Source organism: Somniosus microcephalus, chromosome 11 (genome assembly GCF_052327205.1).
Source record: "Somniosus microcephalus isolate GS21.2 chromosome 11, FLI_Smic_1.0, whole genome shotgun sequence".
NCBI classification, from domain to species: domain Eukaryota; kingdom Metazoa; phylum Chordata; class Chondrichthyes; order Squaliformes; family Somniosidae; genus Somniosus; species Somniosus microcephalus.
Window position 1 is genome coordinate 9,640,716 of NC_140997.1, and position 23,612 is coordinate 9,664,327.

General features: G+C 53.7%; 1 protein-coding gene across 2 annotated transcripts; it reads left to right on the forward strand.

Annotated features, from left to right (window-relative positions):
* Positions 1-241: 241 nt before the first annotated feature.
* Positions 242-23,421, forward strand: zdhhc4 (zDHHC palmitoyltransferase 4). 2 transcript variants are annotated; one of them, XM_086000146.1, is made up of 7 exons: positions 242-449; positions 7,509-7,639; positions 9,921-9,994; positions 11,933-12,111; positions 18,895-19,020; positions 19,996-20,240; positions 23,025-23,421. In XM_086000146.1, the coding sequence occupies exons 2-7, from the start codon at positions 7,517-7,519 to the stop codon at positions 23,295-23,297; spliced, it is 1,020 nt and encodes a 339-aa protein (XP_085856272.1). In that variant the 5' UTR covers positions 242-449; positions 7,509-7,516; the 3' UTR covers positions 23,298-23,421. The 2 variants fall into 2 exon arrangements, with proteins under 2 accessions (XP_085856272.1, XP_085856271.1); XM_086000145.1 differs by lacking the exons at positions 242-449; positions 7,509-7,639 and adding an exon at positions 8,010-8,209.
* Positions 23,422-23,612: the final 191 nt, after the last annotated feature.

Sequence of the window (23,612 nt, forward strand, 5' to 3'; positions counted from 1 at the left end):
CTTTTGTTTTGGTGGTACTTGGTGCATATTTTAGCATCTCTTGAGTTGGATTGGACCGTCCCATATTAATGGTGCCCTAAAAAGGATCACTGTGATGATTTTTGTTGGGTGACCCTGGGGAAACCTTACTGGCCCACAGCTGCCAGTTTAACTGATGGTCTTTCAGGTCAAGCTCCAGTGAGGGCCGCCGCCCTGACAAGGCCCCGCTACTCCCGTCGCCTGGTTACCGTCCGAGGCCGCCGCCGCGCATGCGCCGCTCGACGTCATTCCGTCCCGTCGCGCTCTCAGGGTGCAGCCAATCAGCAGCGGTCCGGACGGCGGTCACCATGGAGACCGCGTGAGTGACACGATCCGCACTTCCGGTCCAGCCATCGACTCCTGAACTTCAGGTGAAAAAATGGGGGGGGTCCGCACTTCCGGTCCAGCCATCGACTCCTGAACTTCAGCAGGTGAAAAAATGGGGGGGGTCCGCACTTCCGGTCCAGCCACCGACTCAGGGGGGGGGAAGGGAGGAGGGGAAAGGGAAGGGGGAGGAGGGGGGAGGAGGGGGGAGGGGGGAGGAGGGGGGAGGGGAAAGGGGGGGAGGGGAAAGGGGGGGAGGGGAAAGGGGGGGGAGGGGAAAGGGGGGGAGGGGAAAGGGGGGGAGGGGAAAGGGGGGGAGGGGAAAGGGGGGGGAGGGGAAAGGGGGGGAGGGGAAAGGGGGGGAGGGGAAAGGAGGGGAGGGGAAAGGAGGGGAGGGGAAAGGGGGGGAGGGGAGGGGAAAGGGGGGGAGGGGAGGGGAAAGGGGGGGAGGGGAGGGGAAAGGGGGGGAGGGGAAAGGGGGGGGGGGAGGGGAAAGGGGGGGGGGGAGGGGAAAGGGGGGGGGGGAGGGGAAAGGGGGGGGGAGGGGAAAGGGGGGGGGGAGGGGAAAGGGGGGGGGAGGGGAAAGGGGGGGGGGAGGGGGGGGGAGGGAGAGGGAGGGGGGGGGGGAGGGAGAGGGAGGGGGGGGGAGGGAGAGGGAGGGGGGGGGAGGGAGAGGGAGGGGGGGAGAGGGAGAGGGGGGGGAGGGAGAGGGAGAGGGGGGGGGAGGGGGGGAGGGAGAGGGGGGGGGAGGGGGGGAGGAGAGGGGGGGGGAGGGGGGGAGGAGAGGGGGGGGGAGGGGGAGGGGGACAGAGGGAGGGGAGGGAGGGAGGGGAGGGGGGGGGACAGAGGGGAGGGGAGGGAGGGGAGGGAGGGAGGGAGGGGGGGGGACAGAGGGGAGGGGGAGGGAGGGGAGGGGGGGGGGGACAGAGGGAGGGGAGGGGGGGGGGGACAGAGGGAGGGGAGGGGGGGGGGACAGAGGGAGGGGAGGGGGGGGGGACAGAGGAGGGGAGGGGGGGGGACAGAGGGAGGGGAGGGGGAGGGGAGGGGGACAGAGGGAGGGGAGGGAGGGAGGGAGGGGAGGGGGGAGGGGGACGGAGGGAGGGGGAGGGGGGCGGAGGGGGGGGAGAGGGGGGGAGGGGGGGAGGGGGACAGAGGGAGGGGAGGGGGACAGAGGGAGGGGAGGGGGACAGAGGGAGAGGGGGAGGGGGGACAGAGGGAGAGGGGAGGGGGGACAGAGGGAGGGGAGGGGGACAGAGGGAGGGGAGGGGGAGAGGGGGAGGGGGACAGAGGGAGGGGAGGGGGACAGAGGGAGGGGAGGGGGAGAGGGGGAGGGGAGAGGGGGAGGGGGAGGGGGACAGAGGGAGGGGAGGGGGACAGAGGGAGGGGAGGGGACAGGGGGAGGGGACAGAGGGAGGGGGACAGAGGGAGGGGGACAGAGGGAGGGGGAGGGGAGGGGGACAGAGGAGGGGAGGGGAGGAGGGAGAGAGGGAGGGGAGGGGAGGAGGGAGAGAGGGAGGGGAGGGGAGGAGGGAGAGAGGGAGGGGAGGGGAAGGGGAGGGGGAGAGAGGGAGGGGAGGGGAGGGGGAGGGGGACAGAGGGAGGGGAGGGGGCCAGGGGAGGGGAGGGGGGCCGGGGGACAGAGAGGGGGCGAGGGGGACAGAGGGAGAGGGGGCCGGGGGACAGAGGGAGAGGGGGCCGGGGACAGAGGGAGAGGGGGCCGGGGGACAGAGGGAGAGGGGGCCGGGGGACAGAGGGAGAGGGGGCCGGGGGACAGAGGGAGAGGGGGCCGGGGAACAGAGGGAGAGGGGGCCGGGGGACAGAGGGGAGAGGGGACAAAGAGGGGGCGAGGGGGACAGAGAGGGGGCGAGGGACAGAGGGAGAGGGGGACAGAGAGGGGGCGAGGGGGACGGGGGACAGAGGGGGCGAGGGGGACGGGGGACAGAGGGGGCGAGGGGACGGGGGACAGAGGGGGCGAGGGGGACGGGGGACAGAGGGAGAGGGGAGGGCGAGGGGGGACGGGGGGAGGGGGGGGACGGAGGGAGGGAGGGGGGGGGACGGAGGGAGGGGGGGGGGGACGGAGGGAGGGAGGGGGGGGACGGAGGGAGGGAGGGGGGGGACGGAGGGAGGGGGGGGACAGAGGGAGGGAGGGAGGGGGGGGGACAGAGGGAGGGAGGGAGGGGGGGGCAGAGGGAGGGAGGGGGGGACAGAGGGAGGGAGGGGGGGGACAGAGGGAGGGAGGGGGGGGGACAGAGGGAGGGAGGGGGGGGGGACAGAGGGAGGGAGGGGGGGGACAGAGGGAGGGAGGGGGGGGACAGAGGGAGGGAGGGGGGGGACAGAGGGAGGGAGGGGGGGGGGACAGAGGGAGGGAGGGGGGGGGACAGAGGGAGGGAGGGGGGGGGACAGAGGGAGGGAGGGGGGGGGACAGAGGGAGGAGGGGGGGGGACAGAGGGAGGGAGGGGGGGACAGAGGGAGGGAGGGGGGGACAGAGGGAGGGAGGGGACAGAGGGAGGGAGGGGACAGAGGGAGGGAGGGGACAGAGGGAGGGGGGGGACAGAGGGAGGGGGGGGGACAGAGGGAGGGGGGGGGACAGAGGGAGGGAGGGGACAGAGGGAGGGGGGGGGACAGGGGGGGGGGACAGAGGGAGGGAGGGGGGTGACAGAGGGAGGGAGGGGGGGTGACAGAGGGAGGGAGGGGGGGGACAGAGGGAGGGAGGGAGGGGGGGACAGAGGGAGGGAGGGAGGGGGGGACAGAGGGAGGGAGGGAGGGAGGGGGGGACAGAGGGAGGGAGGGAGGGAGGGGGGGACAGAGGGAGGGAGGGAGGGAGGGGGGGACAGAGGGAGGGAGGGAGGGGGGGACAGAGGGAGGGAGGGGGGGACAGAGGGAGGGAGGGGGACAGAGGGAGGGAGGGGGGGGACAGAGGGAGGGAGGGGGGGACAGAGGGAGGGAGGGGGGGACAGAGGGAGGGAGGGGGGGACAGAGGGAGGGAGGGGGGGACAGAGGGAGGGAGGGAGGGAGGGAGGGGGGGGACAGAGGGAGGGAGGGGGGGGACAGAGGGAGGGAGGGGGGGGGACAGAGGGAGGGAGGGGGGGGACAGAGGGAGGGAGGGGGGGGACAGAGGGAGGGAGGGGGGGGACAGAGGGAGGGAGGGGGGGACAGAGGGAGGGAGGGGGGGGGACAGAGGGAGGGAGGGGGGGGGGACAGAGGGAGGGAGGGGGGGGGACAGAGGGAGGGGGGGGGGGGGACAGAGGGAGGGGGGGGGGGACAGAGGGAGGGAGGGGGGGACAGAGGGAGGGAGGGGGGGGACAGAGGGAGGGAGGGGGGGACAGAGGGAGGGAGGGGGGGACAGAGGAGGGGAGGGGGGGACAGAGGGAGGGAGGGGGGGGGACAGAGGGAGGGAGGGGGGGGGACAGAGGGGAGGAGGGGGGGGACAGAGGGAGGGGGGGGGGACAGAGGGAGGGAGGGAGGGGGGGGACAGAGGGAGGGAGGGGGGGGACAGAGGGAGGGAGGGGGGGGACAGAGGGAGGGAGGGAGGGGGGGGACAGAGGGAGGGAGGGGGGGACAGAGGGAGGGAGGGGGGGACAGAGGGAGGGAGGGGGGGGACAGAGGGAGGGAGGGGGGGGGACAGAGGGAGGGAGGGGGGGGACAGAGGGAGGGAGGGGGGGGACAGAGGGAGGGAGGGGGGGGACAGAGGGAGGGAGGGGGGGGGACAGAGGGAGGGGGGGACAGAGGGAGGGAGGGAGGGAGGGGGGGACAGAGGGAGGGAGGGAGGGGGGGACAGAGGGAGGGAGGGAGGGGGGGACAGAGGGAGGGAGGGAGGGGGGGACAGAGGGAGGGAGGGAGGGGGGGGACAGAGGGAGGGAGGGAGGGGGGACAGAGGGAGGGAGGGAGGGGGGGACAGAGGGAGGGAGGGAGGGGGGACAGAGGGAGGGAGGGAGGGGGGGACAGAGGGAGGGAGGGAGGGAGGGGGGGACAGAGGGAGGGAGGGAGGGAGGGGGGGACAGAGGGAGGGAGGGAGGGGGGACAGAGGGAGGGAGGGAGGGGGGGACAGAGGGAGGAGGGAGGGGGGGGACAGAGGGAGGAGGGGGGGACAGAGGGAGGGAGGGGGGGGACAGAGGGAGGGAGGGAGGGAGGGAGGGAGGGAGGGGGGGGGGACAGAGGGAGGGGGGGGACAGAGGGAGGGAGGGAGGGGGGGACAGAGGGAGGGAGGGAGGGGGGGGACAGAGGGAGGGAGGGAGGGGGGGGGACAGAGGGAGGGAGGGAGGGGGGGGACAGAGGGAGGGGAGGGACAGAGGGAGGGAGGGGGGACGGACGGGGAGGGAGGGAGGGGAGACGGGAGGGCGGGAGGGGAGACGGGAGGGTGAGGGACAGAGGGAGGAGGGTGAGGGGCCCGGGGACAGAGGGAGGAGGGTGAGGGGCCCGGGGGACAGAGGGAGGAGGGTGAGGGGCCCGGGGGACAGAGGACAGAGGGTGAGGGGCCCGGGACAGAGGACAGAGGGTGAGGGGCCCGGGGACAGAGGGAGGAGGGTGAGGGGCCCGGGGACAGAGGGAGGAGGGTGAGGGCCCGGGGACAGAGGGAGGAGGGTGAGGGGACAGAGGGAGGAGGGTGAGGGGCCCGGGGACAGAGGACAGAGGGAGGAGGGTGAGGGGACAGAGGGAGGAGGGAGGAGGGTGAGGGCCCGGGGACAGAGGGAGGAGGGTGAGGGGCCCGGGGACAGAGGGAGGAGGGTGAGGGGCCCGGGGACAGAGGGAGGAGGGTGAGGGGCCCGGGGACAGAGGGAGGAGGGTGAGGGGACAGAGGGAGGAGGGTGAGGGGCCCGGGGACAGAGGGAGGAGGGTGAGGGGCCCGGGGACAGAGGACAGAGGGAGGAGGGTGAGGGGACAGAGGGAGGAGGGAGGAGGGTGAGGGGCCGGGGACAGAGGGAGGAGGGTGAGGGGCCCGGGGACAGAGGGAGGAGGGTGAGGGGACAGAGGACAGAGGGAGGAGGGTGAGGGGCCCGGGGACAGAGGGAGGAGGGTGAGGGGCCCGGGGACAGAGGGAGGAGGGTGAGGGGCCCGGGGACAGAGGGAGGAGGGTGAGGGGCCCGGGGACAGAGGGAGGAGGGTGAGGGGCCCGGGGACAGAGGGAGGAGGGAGGGAGGGAGGGAGGGGGGCCCGGGGACAGAGGGAGGAGGGCCCGGGGGACAGAGGAGGAGGGCCCGGGGACAGAGGGAGGAGGGCCCGGGGACAGAGGGAGGAGGGCCCGGGGACAGAGGGAGGAGGGCCCGGGGACAGAGGGAGGAGGGCCCGGGGACAGAGGGAGGAGGGCCCGGGGACAGAGGGAGGAGGGTGAGGGGCCCGGGGTCAGAGGGAGGAGGGTGAGGGGCCCGGGGACAGAGCGTGTTAGGGGGAAGGGAAGTCGTAAACAATAGTCACCAAGATAACACACCTGGCAATAGAAAATTGCAACCGAGTCAACTCAGTAATCCAATAACTGAACCAGGGAGGTCCAGCACTGTAATCCAGGGCACTGTTAACGGTGACCTGCCAGCCTTGCTCATTAATGTAACCCAGAAGGGTAGACCTGTCATGAGGGCTAGGATTATTCCCAGTCCTTGTAAAAGGAAAGCCTGTGCCCTAACAGGTAAAGTGATTCTAGGCAACAAGCAGTGGCAAGCTTAGTAGCCTTATAGAATCTCACAGCACAGAAGGAGGCCGTCTGGCCCATCATATCTGTGCCAGCTCTTTCAAAGAACTATCCAATTAGTCCCACTTCCGTGCTCTTTGCCCATAGCCCTGTAAATCTCCTTTTCTGCACTGGTAAACAGTGTCGTTTTAGCTGGTTAAACTCTAGCAGTATCACTGCACAGTCTTGCTAACTTGTGCCTGAGCTGTCTGTACTTGCATGGGTGCGATATGTCCCTCAGGAGATATAATGTGTGCTCAATATTAAGCAAACAGATGAGCTCTATGTCTCAGCCAGCTGGCTAACCCAAAATAGACCCCTGACAGTTCTGATATGACTGAGTTCCCACACAGCACCTAGATTATGGTGTGGCTCCCTTGCAGCGCCTGTATCGAATGCAATATTACTCCAAACCGGTGATATCTTAAAGGTGCTTTAAGTGAATGCATTTGCCATTCCTTTAAAACATTTAAATATTATGGAACATCACAACCTCATGCTGGAGTGAAAACAACAACTTGTATTTATATAGCGCCTTTAACATAGTAAAACATCCCAAGGCGCTTCACAGGAGTATTAGAAGACAAAAATTTGACACCGAGCCACGTAAGGAGAAATCAGGGCAGATGAGCAAAAGCTTGGTCAAAGAGGTAGGTTTTAAGGAGCGTCTTAAAGGAGGAGAGAGAGGCGGACAAGTTTAGGGAGGGAATTCCAGAGCTTAGGGCCTAGGCAGCTGAAGGCACGGCCACCGATGGTTGAGAGATTATAATCAGGGATGCTCAAGAGGGCAGAATTTGAGGAGGGCAGCTATCTCGGCGGGTTGTGGGGTTAGAGGAAACTATAGAGATAGGAAGGGACGAGGTAATGGAAGGATTTAAAAACAAGGATGAGAATTTTTAAATCGAGGCATTGCTTAACAGGGAGCCAATGTAGGTCAGCGAGCACAGGGGTGATGGGCAAACGGGACTTGGTGCGAGTTAGGACACGGGCAGCCGAGTTTTGGATGACCTCAAGTTTAAGTAGGGTAGAATGTGGGAGCCCATCCAGGAGTGCGTTGGAATAGTCACGTCTAGAGGTAACAAAGGCATGGAGGAGGGTTTCAGCAGCAGATGAGCTAAGGCAGGTGGAATAGGTGGCCTTTGTTATGCTGCAGATATGTGGTCGGAAGCTCATTTCAGGGTCAACTATGACACCAAGGTTGCGAACAGTGTGGTTCAGCCTCAGACAGATGCTAGGGAGAGGGATGGAGTCGGTGGCTAGGAAAAGACATCAATCCAGTGACAATTCCAACACTGGTTCCTCTCCGATTCCTGACTTACTCGCTCTATCGACTCCAATTCGGATTACAACGGAAAATACACTTTGTGAACCTACAGCCCCACATTCGGAGGCCCTAGTAAAATGCGATAGTAAACATAGTTTGACGCAGTTTGTTCAGTCTCCCAGGTATTGACTTCAACAGCTGCACAGCTCCCAGCTTTGATACTGAGTTCTTGTATTTTAGGCACGGAGATGGATTTCCTTATTCTCTTCCTCATTTACTTGGCTGTTTGCCTCACATGCATGGTGGCCGCCATCAAGTTCTCAAGACAAAGCCAGGAATGTTTTGCAAGGATCTCGCACCACGTGACTCGGGTAACTGCAATTTAATAAGAACGCTTTTCCATCCCAGGTCCATGTAAAACCAGCTGATCTCAGAGGGATGGGAGTCGAAGTGCTACAATAGGGCTCAGGGTCCCAGGGCTGGAAAAGGGAAAAGCAGCCAGGGTTCCTACTCCTGATCGCTATCCGGTGACCTCTGCTCAGAAGTGTTCGCCTGACAGGATAGAGCTTGGCTGTGCTGCCCTCTATAACTATAACTAAATAACTTGCTGAACTGGAATAAATGCTTTGAAGCAGTGTGATTAGAGACTCCGAATAAGAATGGAGGCAGTGGCCTGTGCTGTGAGACGCATCCAATTGCTTCTTGTGGGCCAAACGCCACAATAGTGCCTAGAAATTCCTCCTAAAATGAATGCAACTTTCTCGCTGACACGCTCTCCTGCAATGTGCCTGTGGGCAGATTTTCTAACTGGTTGTGTTATCTTTCTCAGACTCCTTTTTTGTTTCTATCCATTCTCTATCTTTCTTCCTCTCTCTTTGTTCCTGTCTCTAGAAAGTCCGATGATCCTACTCACGAATATTGAAACTGTCTCAATCACTAAGGTGAACTTGACAAATATTACATAGTATTTACAGCACAGAAACAGGCCAGTCGGCCCAACAGGTCTATGCCGGTGTTTATGCTCCACACGAGCCTCCTCCCACTCGCTTTATCTAACCCCATCAACATATCCTTCTATTCCTTTCTTCCCTCATGCATTTATCTAACCTCCCCTTAAATGTATCTATACTATTCGCCTCAACCACTCCATGTGATAGTGAGTTCCACTTTCTGGGTAAAGAAGTTTCTCCTGAATTCCTTATTGGATTTATTAGTGACTATCTTATATTTATGGCCCCTAGTTCTAGACTCTCCCACAACTGGAAGAAAAATATCTGAGAAATATTAAAGGCTACAGGGAAAGAGCAGGGCAATAGGATGTGAGGCTAGCACTGGTACAGGCGTGATGGGCCATATGGCCTCCTTCTGTAATCTACAATAGTTTATTATAGACTGTGTACAATGTGGGAGTTTGAGGGACAACATCCTGAGTCAAGTACTTACCAAATCCACTTGACTTACTTAGCTTGCGGCAGAACTTCCATCTGTCTGTGCACGATGCCCCCTGAACAGGTTAAATCCTCGGTCTCTGGCCGAAATCCTGATATACAGGTGGCAGCAAATCCTGGAATCGGTGGCGGGCACGCTTCCCAGTGGCGGGCAGTATCCAAAGCCTGGGAAGTTTGAGAGAGATTTGTTTTTTCTTCCATCAATAAAAGTGTCATTGAAAGTGACTCTGTTTGGGCTGCTCTTACAGGCGGTGGTAATTGTATCGCCCCTCATTCAAAACCTGTTAATACTTCAGTGCTGTTGAAGGCAGAGGATGGCGAGTGCTATACGGATCTGAAATTTGTCACGAGGAAGAGGTTTTGTTTGTGGTTTTTTAATCTAAGAGCCTGATGAGAGAGCAGTGTTGGTTGTTTTCATGGAGAAATTATAAGGAATAGTAACATTTTAATGCAGGAATATCTCATCAGTCCATCTCACTTCCCCATGCAATTTGCCACAAAATTACCTTGATGTATTTTATTTTATATAGAAACATAGGAACTGCTAGATGACAAAAGACCATGGTCCATCTAGTTCACTTTCTACCATCCTGGTAGTTCGCATGATGCAACAATAATGGAGTTGTTGACTAATCACAGCAATCATTCTCTATCAATGAGTCTACAACAGACCCAGACATGAGACGAGGAAAACCCCCCAGTGCTGGAGAGCTTTGGGAACCATAGGTCCAAAGTCACCTGTTCCTCCCAAGCCATGCTCACATGTCATAGGTTGTGGGTTCAAGTCCCACTCCAGAGTCTTGAGTGCATAATCTAAGCTGACACACCAATGCAGTACTGAGGGAGTGCTGCACTGAGGTGCCATCTTTCGGATTAAACTGAGGCCCTGTCTGCCCTCTCGGGTGAATGTAAAAGATTCCATGGAACTAATTGAAGAACAGGGGAGGTCTCCCTGCCTGATATTTTTATCCCTCCACCAGCATCACTAAAACAAAACAGACTATCTGGTCCATATCACATTGCTGTTTGTGGGAGTTTGCTCTGCGCAATTTGTCTGCCTCATTTCCTACATGACAACAGTGCCTACACTTCAAAAGAAAAACTTAATTGACTGTGTTTTGGGACCTCCTGAGGTCATGAAAGGCGCTATGTAAATGCAAGTCCTGTCTTTCTCACGCCTGCATTTTCTTTCTGTCACTAACAGGTGATTGGGCCAGTGATTCCTCGATGCCTACAGGTAGCAGTGCAGTTTGCTTTACATAGGCTCATCCACCAGAGGTGAGTGCGGACATTCTCAAATCACCTGCGCACAGCTATCCTCAAAATCATTCGGTACAAACATAGGAACAGGAGGAGGCCATTCAGCCCCGCGAGCCTATTCAGCCATTCAATGAGATTATGGCTTATCTGCGATCTAACTCCATCTACCCGCCTTTAGCCCATATCCCTTAATACCTTTGATAACTTTTTGTTAACCAATCTCAGATTTAAAATCAACAAATGATCTAGCATCAATTGCTGCTTGCGGAAGAGAGTTCCAAACTTCTACCACCCTTTGTGTGTAGAAGTGTTTCCTAATTTCAGTCCTGAAAGGTCTGGCTCTAGTTTTTGGACTATGCCCCCTAGTCAGAGAATCTCCAACCAGCAGAAATAGATTCTCTCTATCTACCCGTAATATCTTGAAAACTTCGATCAGATCACCCTTAACCTTCTAAATTCTAGGGAATACAACCCTAATTTGTGTAATCTCTCCTCGTAACTTAACCCTTGGAGTCCAGAGAACGTGCCTCGCTTGCTTTCATAGGCAGTTCATTCATTCTCCAACTAAAGGTAATTTCTCTTATCCTTAATTATAGACTCTCGCAATTTCCCGACAACAGATTTAGGCTAATTGGTCTATGTTTCCCCCTCTCGCCATTCTTAAATAGCGGAATGACATGCGCAACTTTCCAATCTAAAGGAACGGTTCCTGAATCGAGAGAACTTTGGAAGATTATAGTTAGAGCATCTGCAATGTGCTCACCTACTTCCTTTAAAACCCTGGGATGGACACCATCTGGTCCTGGGGATTTGTCACTCTTTAGTGCCATTATTTTCATCATTACTGTTATTTTACTTAGGTTAATTTTATTGAGTCCCTGTCCCCGATTCAGTATTAGTTTCCTTGGGATTTCCGGCATGCTATCCTCTTATACTGTAAATACTGATGCAAAGTAATTATTCAACATGTCTGCCATTTCCTTATTATCATTGACCGGAGCAATTAGCAGTGGTCAACAGTCTGCTCACCGCAATACTGTGTTCAACTGAGATTGTGAATAATCCCAATTGGATGAATCAGTTGGGCATCAAACCATTTAAGAATTAAACACTTCTATCAGATCCCCCACTCACCTCGTCTACTCCAGTGAATACTTTTTCAAGCCCCTCATCATAACTATATTCTCCCATTCCTGGTTTCATCCTATTTAATCTGCATTGCATCTTTTTCATGGCTCCAATATCCTTTCTATAATAGGGTGTCCAAAGTGCGCAGTATTCCAGCTGTGGCCCAACCAAAGCCTAATACAGATTCATCATCACCCGCTTGGTTTTATATTCAGGAGCCTATCTATAAAAGCCAGGATATAATTTTGGTCACCTGGCTTTCCACCTGGAATCCTGTGTATCTGAACCCTTTGATCTCTGTTTCTACTTCATTGGGAATTTTACCATTTAAGGTATCTTTCTATTCTGTTCCAAAATGTGCTATTTTACATTTATCTACACTTGCCACATATCTGCCCACTCCCCTAACCTTCCTGCATTCTACTTCACAGTTTGCCACACTGGTATTGTTGACAAATGTTGTTTATTTCTTCTGAACCCTGAGTCCAAATCATTTGTGTACATGGAGAACGGGAAGTCCCGACACAAATCCCCGTGTTCCTGGAATTCCACTCCAGAATGTGTATGAATTAACAGCTTGTATGTCAATGGGGCCCTGGTGGCTGTTACAATGATATGGGAGTGTCCACAGAGAGGAACTCTGTTGGGGACAGAAGCTGTTGAACCAATGGATTTGCAGAACGCAAAACAAGGTTACCAGGAGCACAGACCCAACCGGTAAATAAATATTCCTTATGGACACAAGAATGCATCAACTTTTAGAGGGAATATTAGGCAGAACGAAGCCAATCAAGACTTTGACATTTCACTTGCTTCTTCTTTTAACAGGAACTCCTTCTTCCTGATCCTGCACCTGGTGTTGGAAGTAGCTGTATATGGAGAGTATTCCTGGGAAGTGTTCCCTTACTGCTTGGAGCTGGGATTCAGACGCAGTAGTCTGCTGCTGCCTTACATCCTGCTGCTTGGGAAGATGTACTTTTTCTACCTGTGCTGCACCAGAGACCCTGGTAAGAAACAGACTATTAAAAAGACTGGTGAACGGGAAAGATACAAAGAACAGCAAAAGGTCACAAAACAGATAGCAAGAGCTACAAAAAGGGAGAATGAAAAGAAACTTGCAAGGAATATCAAAATCAATGCGAAGAATTTTTACAATTACATCAAGAAAAAGAGGGTAGTCAGGAGCAATGTTTGCCCCTTAAAAACTGAAAGCAGTGATATTGTCAATGATAAGGAAATGGCGGACGTGTTGAATAATTACGTTGCGTCAGTACTTACAGTAGAGGATAGCATGCCAGAAATCCCAAGGAAACTAATATTGAATCGGAGACAGGGACTCAATAAAATTAACCCAAGTAAAATAACAGTAATGAAGAAAATAATGGCACTAAAGAGTGACAAATCCCCAGGACCAGATGGTTTCCATCCCAGGGTTTTAAAAGAAGTAAATGAGCACATTGCAGATGCCCTAACTATAATCTTCCAAAGTTCTCTAGATTCAGGAACCATTCCTTTAGGTTGGAAAGTTGCGCAGGTCACGCCGCTATTCAAGAATGGCAAGAGAGGGAAACCAGGGAATTATAGACCAGTTAGCCTAACATCTGTTGTCGGGAAATTGCTAGAGTCTATAATTAAGGATAGGGTGACTGAACACCACGAAAATTTTCAGTTGATCAGAGAGAGCCAACATGGATTTGTGAAAGGTAGGTCATGCCTGATAAACCTGATTGAATTTTTTGAAGAGGTGACTAAAGTAGTGGACAGGGGAATGTCTATGGATGTTATTTATATGGACTTCCAGAAGGCATTTGATAAAGTCCCACATAAGAGACTGTTATCGAAGGTAGAAGCCCACGGAATTGAGGGCAAATTATTGACCTGGTTAGGAAATTGGCTGAATGCCAGGAGACAGAGAGTAGGGATAATGGGTAGGTATTCTAATTGGCAGGATGTGACTAGTTGTGTCCTACAGGGATCTGTGTTGGGGTCTCAACTATTCACAATATTTATTGGCCCAGAAATTCGGGTCGGGGGCTTCCCACGGGTGCAAGCCCCCGACCTGCACTTACCTCGCACGCCGGCCGTTGAGCTGCAGGGCCCCGTGGAATTCCGATCCGGGGCCTGGTCCAGCTGCCGGCGCGCAGTGCTTGCGTATCCCAGGGGCGCAGTGGCAGCCAATCGGAGCAGGGAATGCTCCATTCATAAGTCTTGACAGGAAGTGCTGTCAAGACTTAAATACTACGGCCCCAAAATAGCACTAAACCTTCAAATAAATTTTTTAAAACATCACATTTTTAAAATAAACTATAAATTACATTAAATAACTTTTAAACAATTTAAATTTTTGAAAAAAATTATTTTATATTCTAACAGGGCTAAAAATAAACTTACCTTGCTTTAAAGTATTTAAAAATAATAAACCTGTGGAAAAAATGTTTTAATTTTAATTAATTCACCACTTACCTTTTAAAAAGCAGGCCTTACGCCTGCTTTTTAAATGTGTAAATTCTGCAGGCTTACCCTCCCTGGAAAACCTGGAAAAAAAACTAAGTTTGATGCGTACGCATTCGACCTCTGAACCTCTTCGTTCAGAGGAGCAGAAGTGCCGGTTTCCCACGCATGCAGGAAACCGGCACTTCCATCGGGCCTACGAGTGAGTACCCCGTGCGTACTCACCCGTGGTGACCCGAATTTCTGGGCCATTAACGACTTAGATGATGGCATAGAAACCCATATCCAAATTTGCCGATGACACAAAGATAAGTGGCATTGTAGGTAAATGCATAACATTACAAAGGGATATTGATAGATTAAGTGAATGGACAAAACTGTGGCAAATGGCTTTCACTGTAAGCAAATGTGAGGTCATCCATTTTGGACCTAAAAAGAGGGTACTTTCTAAATGGTGAAAAACTAAAAACAGTGGGGGTCCAGGAACAGAGGTCATTAAAATGACATGACCAGGTAATAATCAAAAAGGCTAATGGGATGCTGGCCTTTATATCTGGAGGACTAGAATACAAGGGGGTAGAAGTTATGCTGCAGCTATACAAAGCTCTAGTTAGACCACACCTGGATACTGTGAGCAGTTCTGGGCACCACACCTTAAGAAGGATATATTGGCCTTGGAGGGAGTGCAGCGTAGGTTTACCAGAATAATACCTGGACTTCAAGGGTTAAGTTACGAGGAGAGATTACTCAAATTAGGGTTGTATTCCCTAGAATTTAGAAGGTTAAGGGGTGATCTGATCAAAGTTTTCAAGCTATTAAGGGGAACAGATGATTCTAGGACTAGGGGGCACAATCTAAAAACTAGAGCCTTCAGTAGTGAAATTAGGAAACACTTCTACACGCAAAGGGTGGTAGAAGTTTGGATTTCTTTTCCGCAAACTAGATGCTAGATCAATCGTTAATTTTAAATCTGAGATTGATAACTTTGTTAACCAAAGGTATTAAGGGATATGGGCCAAAGGCGGGTGGATGGAGTTAGGTCGCAGATCAGCCATGATCTCATTGAATGGTGGAACTGGCTCGAGGGGCTGAATGGCCTACTCCTGTTCCGCGACTTGGGTGACAGATCTGTCTCAAGCTATTCTGCTGTCACCTTTTCTCAGCTGACTGAGACCATTCTTCAATGTCAGCGGTGGCTCAGTGAGCAGCACTCTTTGTTAAGCAACCTCTGGTTCACAACAACATGTTTCGAGTAAGCACGAGACCTCGTAGTGGAGTATACGGAACAGACTTTATTGATACACAGTAAAGGTGATCAGTCTTAACTGCACAGAGTGACTTTACCAGTTTCTGTATCTTTCGACTACACTCTGACAAACTGTTGAAAACCATGCTCTTTTATACACCACTAGCTGGAGTGCCCGGCGGTGCCGAGGCTTTTTCGAGGGCATGTTGTTGTTGGAAGAGAGAGAGAGACAGAGAGCGCGACGGGGGGGGGGGGGGGGGGGGGGGGAGAAAAGAGAGAGAGCAACGGGGGGGGGGGGGGGGAGGAAGAGAGCGCGCGACTGGGGGGGGGGGAAGAAGAGAGCGACTGGGGGGGGGGGGAAAAGAGAGAGCGCGACTGGGGGGGGGGGGGAAAAGAGAGAGCGCGACTGGGGGGGGGGGGGGGGAAAGAGAGCGCGACTGGGGGGGGGGGGAACGAGAGCGCGACTGGGGGGGGGGAAAAGAGAGCGCGACTGGGGGGGGGGGAAAGAGAGCGCGACTGGGGGGGGGGAAGAGAGCGCGACTGGGGGGGGGGAAGAGAGCGCGACTGGGGGGGGGGGAAGGAGAGCGCGACTGGGGGGGGGGGGGGGGGAAGAGAGCGCGACTGGGGGGGGGGGAAGAGAGCGCGACTGGGGCGGGGGGGAAAGAGGAGCGCGACTGGGGGGGGGGGGAAGAGAGCGCGACTGGGGGGGGGGGAAGAGAGCGCGACTGGGGGGGGGGGAAGAGAGCGCGACTGGGGGGGGGGGGAAAGAGAGCGCGACTGGGGGGGGGGGGGGAGAGGCGACTGGGGGGGGGGAGAGAGCGACTGGGGGGGGGGGAGAGCGCGACGGGGGGGGAGAGCGCGACGGGGGGGGGAGAGAGAGCGCGACGGGGGGGGAGAGAGAACGCGCGACGGGGGGGGAGAGAGAACGCGCGACGGGGGGGAGAGAGAACGCGCGACGGGGGGGGAGAGAGAACGCGCGACGGGGGGGGGGGAGAGAACGCTCGACGGGGGGGGGAGAGAACGCGCGACGGGGGGGGGAGAGAACGCGCGACGGGGGGGGGGGGGGGAGAGAGAACGCACGACCGGGGGGGGGGGGGGGAGGGGGGGGAAGAGAGAGCGACGGGGGGGGGGAAAAAGAGAGCGGCGACTGGGGGGGGGGGGGAAGGAAGGAGAGAGAGGCGCGACGGGGGGGGGGGGGGGGGGGTGGCCCGATGGACCCCTGCGAAGGAAGAAGGTAAGCTCTCCCTCCCTGTCCCACCCCTTCACTCTTTCCCTCCCTCACCCCTCCCCGTCTCTCCCTGCTTTACTCTCCCTCCCCTCCCCCACCCTCTCTCTCTCCCCCCCTACCCCTCCCTCCTCTCCCTCTCACCACCTCCCTACCCCCTTCCTCCCTCTCCCCCTCCTCCTCTCCTCCGCCCGAGCCCTCATCCCCCGCTCCAATCCCTCTTTCCGCCCCGGGGCCCGGGCCTCGGCACCTGGATGAACGCGTTCCCTCGGCCGTCACCCTGATGCCGTTGGCCGAGGCGAACAACCGCAAAGACATGGCCCAGCCGAGTCCAGCGCCCCGGTCAGCTCGAGGTCCGCAGCCGCTGTTCGGGCCGCAGGCCACAAAGCACCCGAGCCCAGCGCCGGCGATGGCTCCACGGAGCTCCGTGCCGCCCCACGCACTGACATGGCCCCGCCCTCCCGAGCTGGCTTGAAGAGCGCCGATTGCGGCTGAGAGACGGCCGGCGGGCCCAGTTGCCGGGGTAACCCTTCCCGCTCTCCAAGCCCCGCCCGAGCCGAGCGGGGAACAGAGAGAGACACCGCGTCTCAGCTGCTCCTGCTGCGCGCGCACCCTTTACTAAGGGAGCAGCGCTCGGCTGAGGCCCGCCCCTCCAGCCTTCACAAAGATGGCGGCGATCGGGGGCCGCTTGTTGACTGGGGCCGGGAGGTGCCTAGCTCGGGCGTGGGTGCGGAGGAGAGGCCGAGGCTTCGAGGCCTACCTGGAAAAACGGGGAAAGGTAGGAAAATTAATGAGATTAGATAAGTTAATTACTTTCTAAATTTTTTTTTTTTTTTTTTAAAACAATATGTGTTTTAAAAGCAGCGTTTTTTTGAAAGACGCAGAAAGCGGGAAAAAGAAAGGAAAAGTTTGGAATCAAGATGGCGGCGACTCACCTCGGTTCAGAACGATAAGGCCCGCCCACACACGCACCGTGGTCGACCGTCAGGTCACCAAAGCGTAGGATTGGTCAATCGTCCCGTCACTCGACCGTAGGAGGGTCCGGCCGCACGCACCAGCAAACCAGCGTACGATTGGTCGACCTCGAGGTTACTCTGTCGCTAATGAGCGGATAACGAGATGCTAATGAGCGGAATGTTGAAGGTTTTTTGGATACCGCGGGCGCAATTTTCGTCCGTCCGAAACGTAAATACGCTTACGACCGTTTCGGAACGGTGAGCTTTCTTTCGACGTAACGCACGCATAGGTACGCTCTGTAACTTTTGAGCGCATAGCCGGACGGACGGGAGGACGGGCGGGAGGACGGGCAGGCGGGCGGGAGGACGGGCGGGCGGGAGGACGGGCAGATCGACCGCTTTATATACATAACATTTACCAAAAACGTTTTAAGTACTTTCACTTTCAAGCTTTTAAAAGGTAGACAGACAGGGCCCTAAAGCCTGGGACTCGATTTAAAATGTTGCCCGGCACCAGATTCACAAAGGGACACAGACAGGGCCCCAAAGCCTGGCACTCGATTTAAACCGCCCGCCCCAAAACAGCCCTGGCAACGCCGGGCTCCCCCCAGCTAGTAAGATATATTTTGACAAAATGACATATCTATTTCCCAAATCCTCTGAAAACAGATTGCAATTGTTTACCTCAGAGCCATTTCCCCTGCACAAGACTTCCTGATGTAACATTTTCTAGCATCTTTGACCAATTGCTCTCTATCTATTGGATATCTACTTCCCATGTTTATTACCCTAAAACTAAACATTAACCGTTCGTGTGTGACGTCATTACTAACACTTATTCCATTACACAAGCACTTTACATTTCAGAAAACAAGCAATGCCTTCTCCTCACGACACTTGAATGTCAACCTGTTTATCTTGGAAAGTCAGGAAAACCTGTTGCTTTAAGATGCAAAGAAGTTCGACTGTTAACCCTCAACTCTCCAGGATGTCCAACACTCGCCTGTGAGTCAGGTTATGGGGTCAAGTTCCATTCCAGAGACTTGAGCCCATAATCTAGGCTGACACTCCAGTGCAATACTGAGGGAGTGCTGCACTCTTGGAGATGTGGTCATTCGGATGTGACATTAAACCCAAGTCCAGTCTGCCCCCTCAGATGAACGTAAAAGATCTCATGGCAGTATTTTGAAGAACAGGGGAGTTCTCCCAATTATTATCCCTCAACCAACATCTAAAAACAGTTTTTCTGGTCATTATCTCATTGTAGGACCTTGCTGTGCACAAATTGGCTGCCGCGTTTCCTACATTACAAAAAAATACTTAATTGGCTGTAAAGCGCTTTGGGACATCCTGAGGCCGTTAAAGGTGCTGTATAAATGCAAGTCTTTTCTTTCTTTTAACAGCACCTCTGCCCGCCTTTTGTAGCTGGAGCAATTAACAGAGTGATCTCTGATTACGATGTACAAATGAAACCTGATTGATTGGTGTTTGGATTGGTTGAAGTAGTGCTGTGCAGCGAGCCAGATCTCTCTCCTGGGAACTTGCTACAGAGAGGCTGCCTGAATTTCCAATCATTGCCAGGTGGAGCCAGCAGGCGGCAGCCCTGTGGTTCCCCCGAGAGAGGAGAGAAACATCTGATCTATCGTTTCCTTTGACACTCAGCACCCCTGACAGAGGAATTATTACAAATCAGGCCAAAGCAAACTACTCCAGATGCAGGAAATCTGAAATAAAAACAGACAGCACCTGTGGAGAGAGAAACAGAGTTAACGTTTCGGGTCGTTGTTGACCTTTTGTCAGAACTCGATTTCAGACACTTTTGATTTGTGGCTGCGAATCTTGTCCACAAAATCTGCAATGGTTGAAAGTTATTTTTTGAGCTTAATGTGGATTTTTTGCTTGTTTCTCGAAGGTACAATTTCTCCTTCAAATCACAAGCAGCTGCTGAGAGTGTACACGTATGATGGAACTTTGTATCGCCATGCCCGCGTCTGCCCTACGTGTGAACTTGCGAAGCCGGCACGGTCAAAGCACTGCCGTAAGAAACTTACAACATGTGACGGTGATCGGGAGTGTGGGTGTGTATCGTGAATACGTTCAGGAAATGCTAGAAACACACAGCAGGCCAGTCAGCATCTGTGAAGAGAAAAGACAGGTTAACGTTTAGGGCATAGACTCTTCATCAGTTCTGATAAACAGACGAGGGTTTTCAGATTCTGACGGGCTTGCTGTGTATTTGCAGAAGTGTTTTGGTTTTTTTTTCCTACCACAGGAGTGCATTCTGCTCTCTAGCCAGGGAAAGCACGTGGCCAGTCAGGTCTCGGAGAGCGCGAGAGACTTCAGATGGTTTGGGTTCCGCGGTCTCACTCTTTACATTTTCCGATAATTGTGTGAAATTGCAGAAATTCCTATTTTTAAGCCTTGCATAAACATGCAAAGATTTAAAAAGCTCAAGTGCAGATTAAAAAATGGTGAAACCTAGTGGACAGGAGGAGCCCTGGCTGTGCCCCATCAGTGCGGGGTGGTAACACCGAGGCTTTGGCATATTGTACTCTTGAAAACTAAAGGGACCAAGAAATAGCAACTCATGGCTATTAACATAAATTTACAGGTCCCAAGTGTTTCACAGGGTTGGGCAGAGCATATGGGCACTGATGGTCAGCTGGTTCTGCCAGCTGAGATACTGAGACCAAGACGTGTTTTATCTCCTAAAGGCGCCGACGTACGTTGGCTAGTGCCGCAGGTGCCCTCCAATACCTCGTCAGAGCAGCCTATTCCAACATTATTTCCGATCCTCAAAGCAATCTCTATGAAAGGGATTGGCAATTTAGTGCCAAATCAGGCGCAGTTCTCTCCAGTGGATCGACACCCACCGGTACTTACAGAACAACAAAGACTTTCATCCCTCCTGTGTGGGCTGGATTTTAAGCTGGGTGCCAAGGGTGAAAGGACAATGCCTAGCCCCTCTGCACCACACAGCTATCTCCTAATGATTTCCTCTTCTCCCTCCCAGGAGTGTGTAACCGGTGCGTCCATCGCTTTGACCACCATTGTGTCTGGGTGAATAACTGCATTGGGGCGTTAAACATACGCTTCTTCCTGCTGTACCTGGTGACCCTGTCGGGGATGGCAGCTGCTGTGGGAACTGTGACAGTAAAATTCCTTGTCCAGGTAGCACTGATGTCCAACCTACCTCAGGCGATGTACGTGAATGCTGAGGGTGAACATGTGCCCGTTGGCATCCTGTTTATAGTCCAGGTAAGGCGACTGACGATTCTTTTCAGTCTGTGGAGGATTTGCATCGTTTATTCAGGTCTTAGCAAAAATATCTGAGTTGCTGTTGGATGACCTTCCAGAATCCTTGCACTACACAAAGATTTTTAGCTCCAGAATAGGTAGCAAAGCCATTTACTAGGAAATAGAATTTGGCCTGTGCGTGTAGAACCTGCTTTTAAACAAAGTAAAATATCAACCAAATGCCAGATGTAATTTGGGGAAAAAGTTCAATTTTTCAGCGATTCTAACCCTTTTTTTGAATGAAACCGAGACCCAATGTTCCCTCTAATTTTTTGGGGGGGGGCTGCGTGGCCTCTTTAAAATTCCACGCATGCGCATTTTTCCATTTAATAGCCAGTGAGCCGGCAGCTTAAAGGGAACATTGCCAAGATCCTCATCTGCCGTGGTGGGCATAAAAGATGAGTAATAAATCTGAAGTAATAAACCTATAGATTGGCAACCTTACTATTAAACTGCAATCTAGCAAAGCTTAATGCTGAAAAATAGTAAAAGGGAATTATATTTGATTATATTTCAACAACTTACAAAACGTTTGCACATTCCCATGGACATTGAAAGAGACATCTCTAAGTCTCACTTTGTTCTTTGTCCCTCTCTTCTAGCAATAACAAGGCCACTTGTGATGCTGTACCTGCCAAAGCAGTATATTTTTGTTGAACAGTAACTTTAGAGAAAAAGTTTAGGGTCATTTAACTCTTGGAATGCCTAATCCCTCAAAAACCTATATTCTTGCAGACTATTCAAAGGGAAGCGGGGAGTTCACCTGGTGTCTTGGCCCAGTTATTGCTGTGTTACCAAAACAGTTTATTTGGTGATTCATGTCATTGCTGTTTGTGAGATCTTGTATTTGCCCACGTAACTATAGTGACCACACGTCAAAAGTAATTCACTGGCTGTGTTGGGACATCCTGAGAACATGAAAGGTGCTATATGAATGCAGGTTTGTTTGTTCTTTTCCATGCTGGAATAGAAGTGAACAAATTAACCACCCAGCTCAACACAGCATCAGAGATGTGCCCAATTCATCAGCATGTGAAGCTTAATGTGCAGTGACTCCTGCCTCTGGAAGGAGTTTTCATGCTTAGAAACATAGAAGATAAGAGTAGGCCATTCGGCCCCTCGAGCCTGCTCTGCCATTCAATTAGATCATGGCTGATCATCCAAACTCAGTACCCTGTTCCTGCCTTCTCCCCATATCCCTTTAGCCTTAAGAAATATATCTAACTCCTTCTTGAATATATTTAATGAATTGGCCTCAACTGCCTTCTGTGGTAGAGAATTCCACAGGTTCACCACTCTCTGGGTGAAGAAATTCCTCATCTCTGTCCTAAATGACTTACCCTTTATCTTTAGACTGTGACCCCTGGTTCTGGACTCCCCCGCCATCGGGAACATCCTTCCTGCTCTGAGGGTGTTGTTTAGCATCTTCGATCCCTCACATAGGCATGCCCAGGGATCAAACTGTAACCGGCCCATTTCATTTTATTTCAGCAGCTGGTTTTATCACGATTTCATGTGATCTTGTTGTCTTCAGGAGATGGCAGAACAATGCTAGGCTTTGACGGGCTTTAACTGCCAAACACAATTATTAAACAATAAAAGAATAGCAGTGACACAACATATAATTCTACAGTAGTTAATAAACTGATCAGGTTCCTCAATTAATGCAAAGTAATAGTTTGTGACTGCTGCACTTAACTGACCCCAACTTAGCAATCTTTTTGTATTTGGTCCACTGTTTCAGTTATTTGCAGCCCTCTCCAGTTTACAGACGGCCAATATAAGAGAGCTCATCACATTCACTCTCAATTTAATTCATTCTCTCCCAGGAATCAAAACTCGAACTCCTTACCTCCCTCAATCATCCTTTGTTTCAACAATCTTCAGGCCTTCTAAAGCCCAAGCGTCATATGATTTACTCACTACACCCCCACTGATCATGTCTACTCTTCTCATCCTCGCTGGTGTCCTGCACTATGGGCATTGTTACCCAGGTCTCAATTTTGTAGAATAATTCATTTGCTGAACTGATCTGTTGGAGCATCAGCTGGTGAGAAATGTGCACCTTGCTCTCTGGCTTCTGCAACCACTAGGGTTAAATTGCCGAGACATCTGTGCTGGGCTCTGGTGCACCCCCTTATAAAAGGTGCCAGCTGTGACTCAGTGGATAGCACTCGTCTGAGGCAGAAGATCGTGGGTTCAAGTCCCACTCCAAAGATGTGAGCACAAAATCTAGCTGACACTCCAATGCAGTACTGAGAGAGTGCTGCACTGTCGGAGGTGTTGTCTTTTGGATGAGACGTTAAACCGAGGCCCCATCTGCCCCCTCGGGCGGATGTAAAAGATGCAACGGCACTATTCGAAGACAACTGGGGGAGTTCTCCTGGGGTCCCGGCCAATATTTATTCCTTAACCAACATCCCTAAAACAGATTATCTGGTCATTATCACATTGCTGTTTGTGGGAGCTTGCTGTGTGCAAATTGGCTGCTGTGTTTCCTACATTACAACAATGACTACACTCCAAAAAGTACTTCATTGGCTGTAAAGTGATTTGGGACGTCCCGAGGTCATGAAAGGCGCTATATAAATGCAAAAAAAAATAGTAATTTGATTGTAACGGTAATCTTGAGGGCAAATAACTGCACAGAAGGGGGCTGGAGTGGTTTTCATTGCTGTTTGGGGTACTGAAGATGCTTTCTCCTGTTCCGTGCCTGTGATAACTAACAGACTGTCCCTTTTACAGAAACTGTTCCTGACCTTTCCTCGGATCCTGTTCATGCTGGGCTTCACGCTCCTCACCACCTTCCTGCTGGCAGGCTACACGGCTTTTCACTTCCATCTGGTGATAACCAATCAGACTTCAAATGAGTGGTACAAACACCAGAGCAGGTGCCAGTGCCACGTGGACAACAGCTGGCCAGACAATCGCATGTGGAGAAACATCTATCATAGAGGGTTCATCTCAAACGTGAAAGAAATCATCAGCCCAAAGACAGTTCAGAAAAGATTCCGATAACAGTGACAGATGGACATTTTTGTTCACTTTCAGTTAAATAGTTTGTGAATTAACTTTTTTTTTTATTGTTGGTAGTTCCCACCACTTATTTTTCTACTGTGCCTGATTAAAATTGAGAACGGTTGATTACTCCCAGGCCTCATTCCTCCACTCCACTGGACAAGTTGTACAAGGGATGAAAAGGTCATTGACCTGCAATGTTAACCCTACATTTCTCTCACCACAGATGCTGCCTGACCTGCTGCGTGTTCCCAGCATTTTCTGTTTTAATACCTAATCGTGTCCCCGGATATTGGAGTTCTCGCCAGCACAAAC

Bases quoted from the DNA above. Each gene is read 5' to 3' on its own strand.
- zdhhc4 (XM_086000145.1), top strand. From the start codon at position 8,015: ATGAATGCAACTTTCTCGCTGACACGCTCTCCTGCAATGTGCCTGTGG. The intron at 8,210-9,920 runs GTGAACTTGACA...TGTCACTAACAG, and splicing joins AAACTGTCTCAATCACTAAG to GTGATTGGGCCAGTGATTCC. The intron at 20,241-23,024 runs GTAAGGCGACTG...TCCCTTTTACAG, and splicing joins GCATCCTGTTTATAGTCCAG to AAACTGTTCCTGACCTTTCC.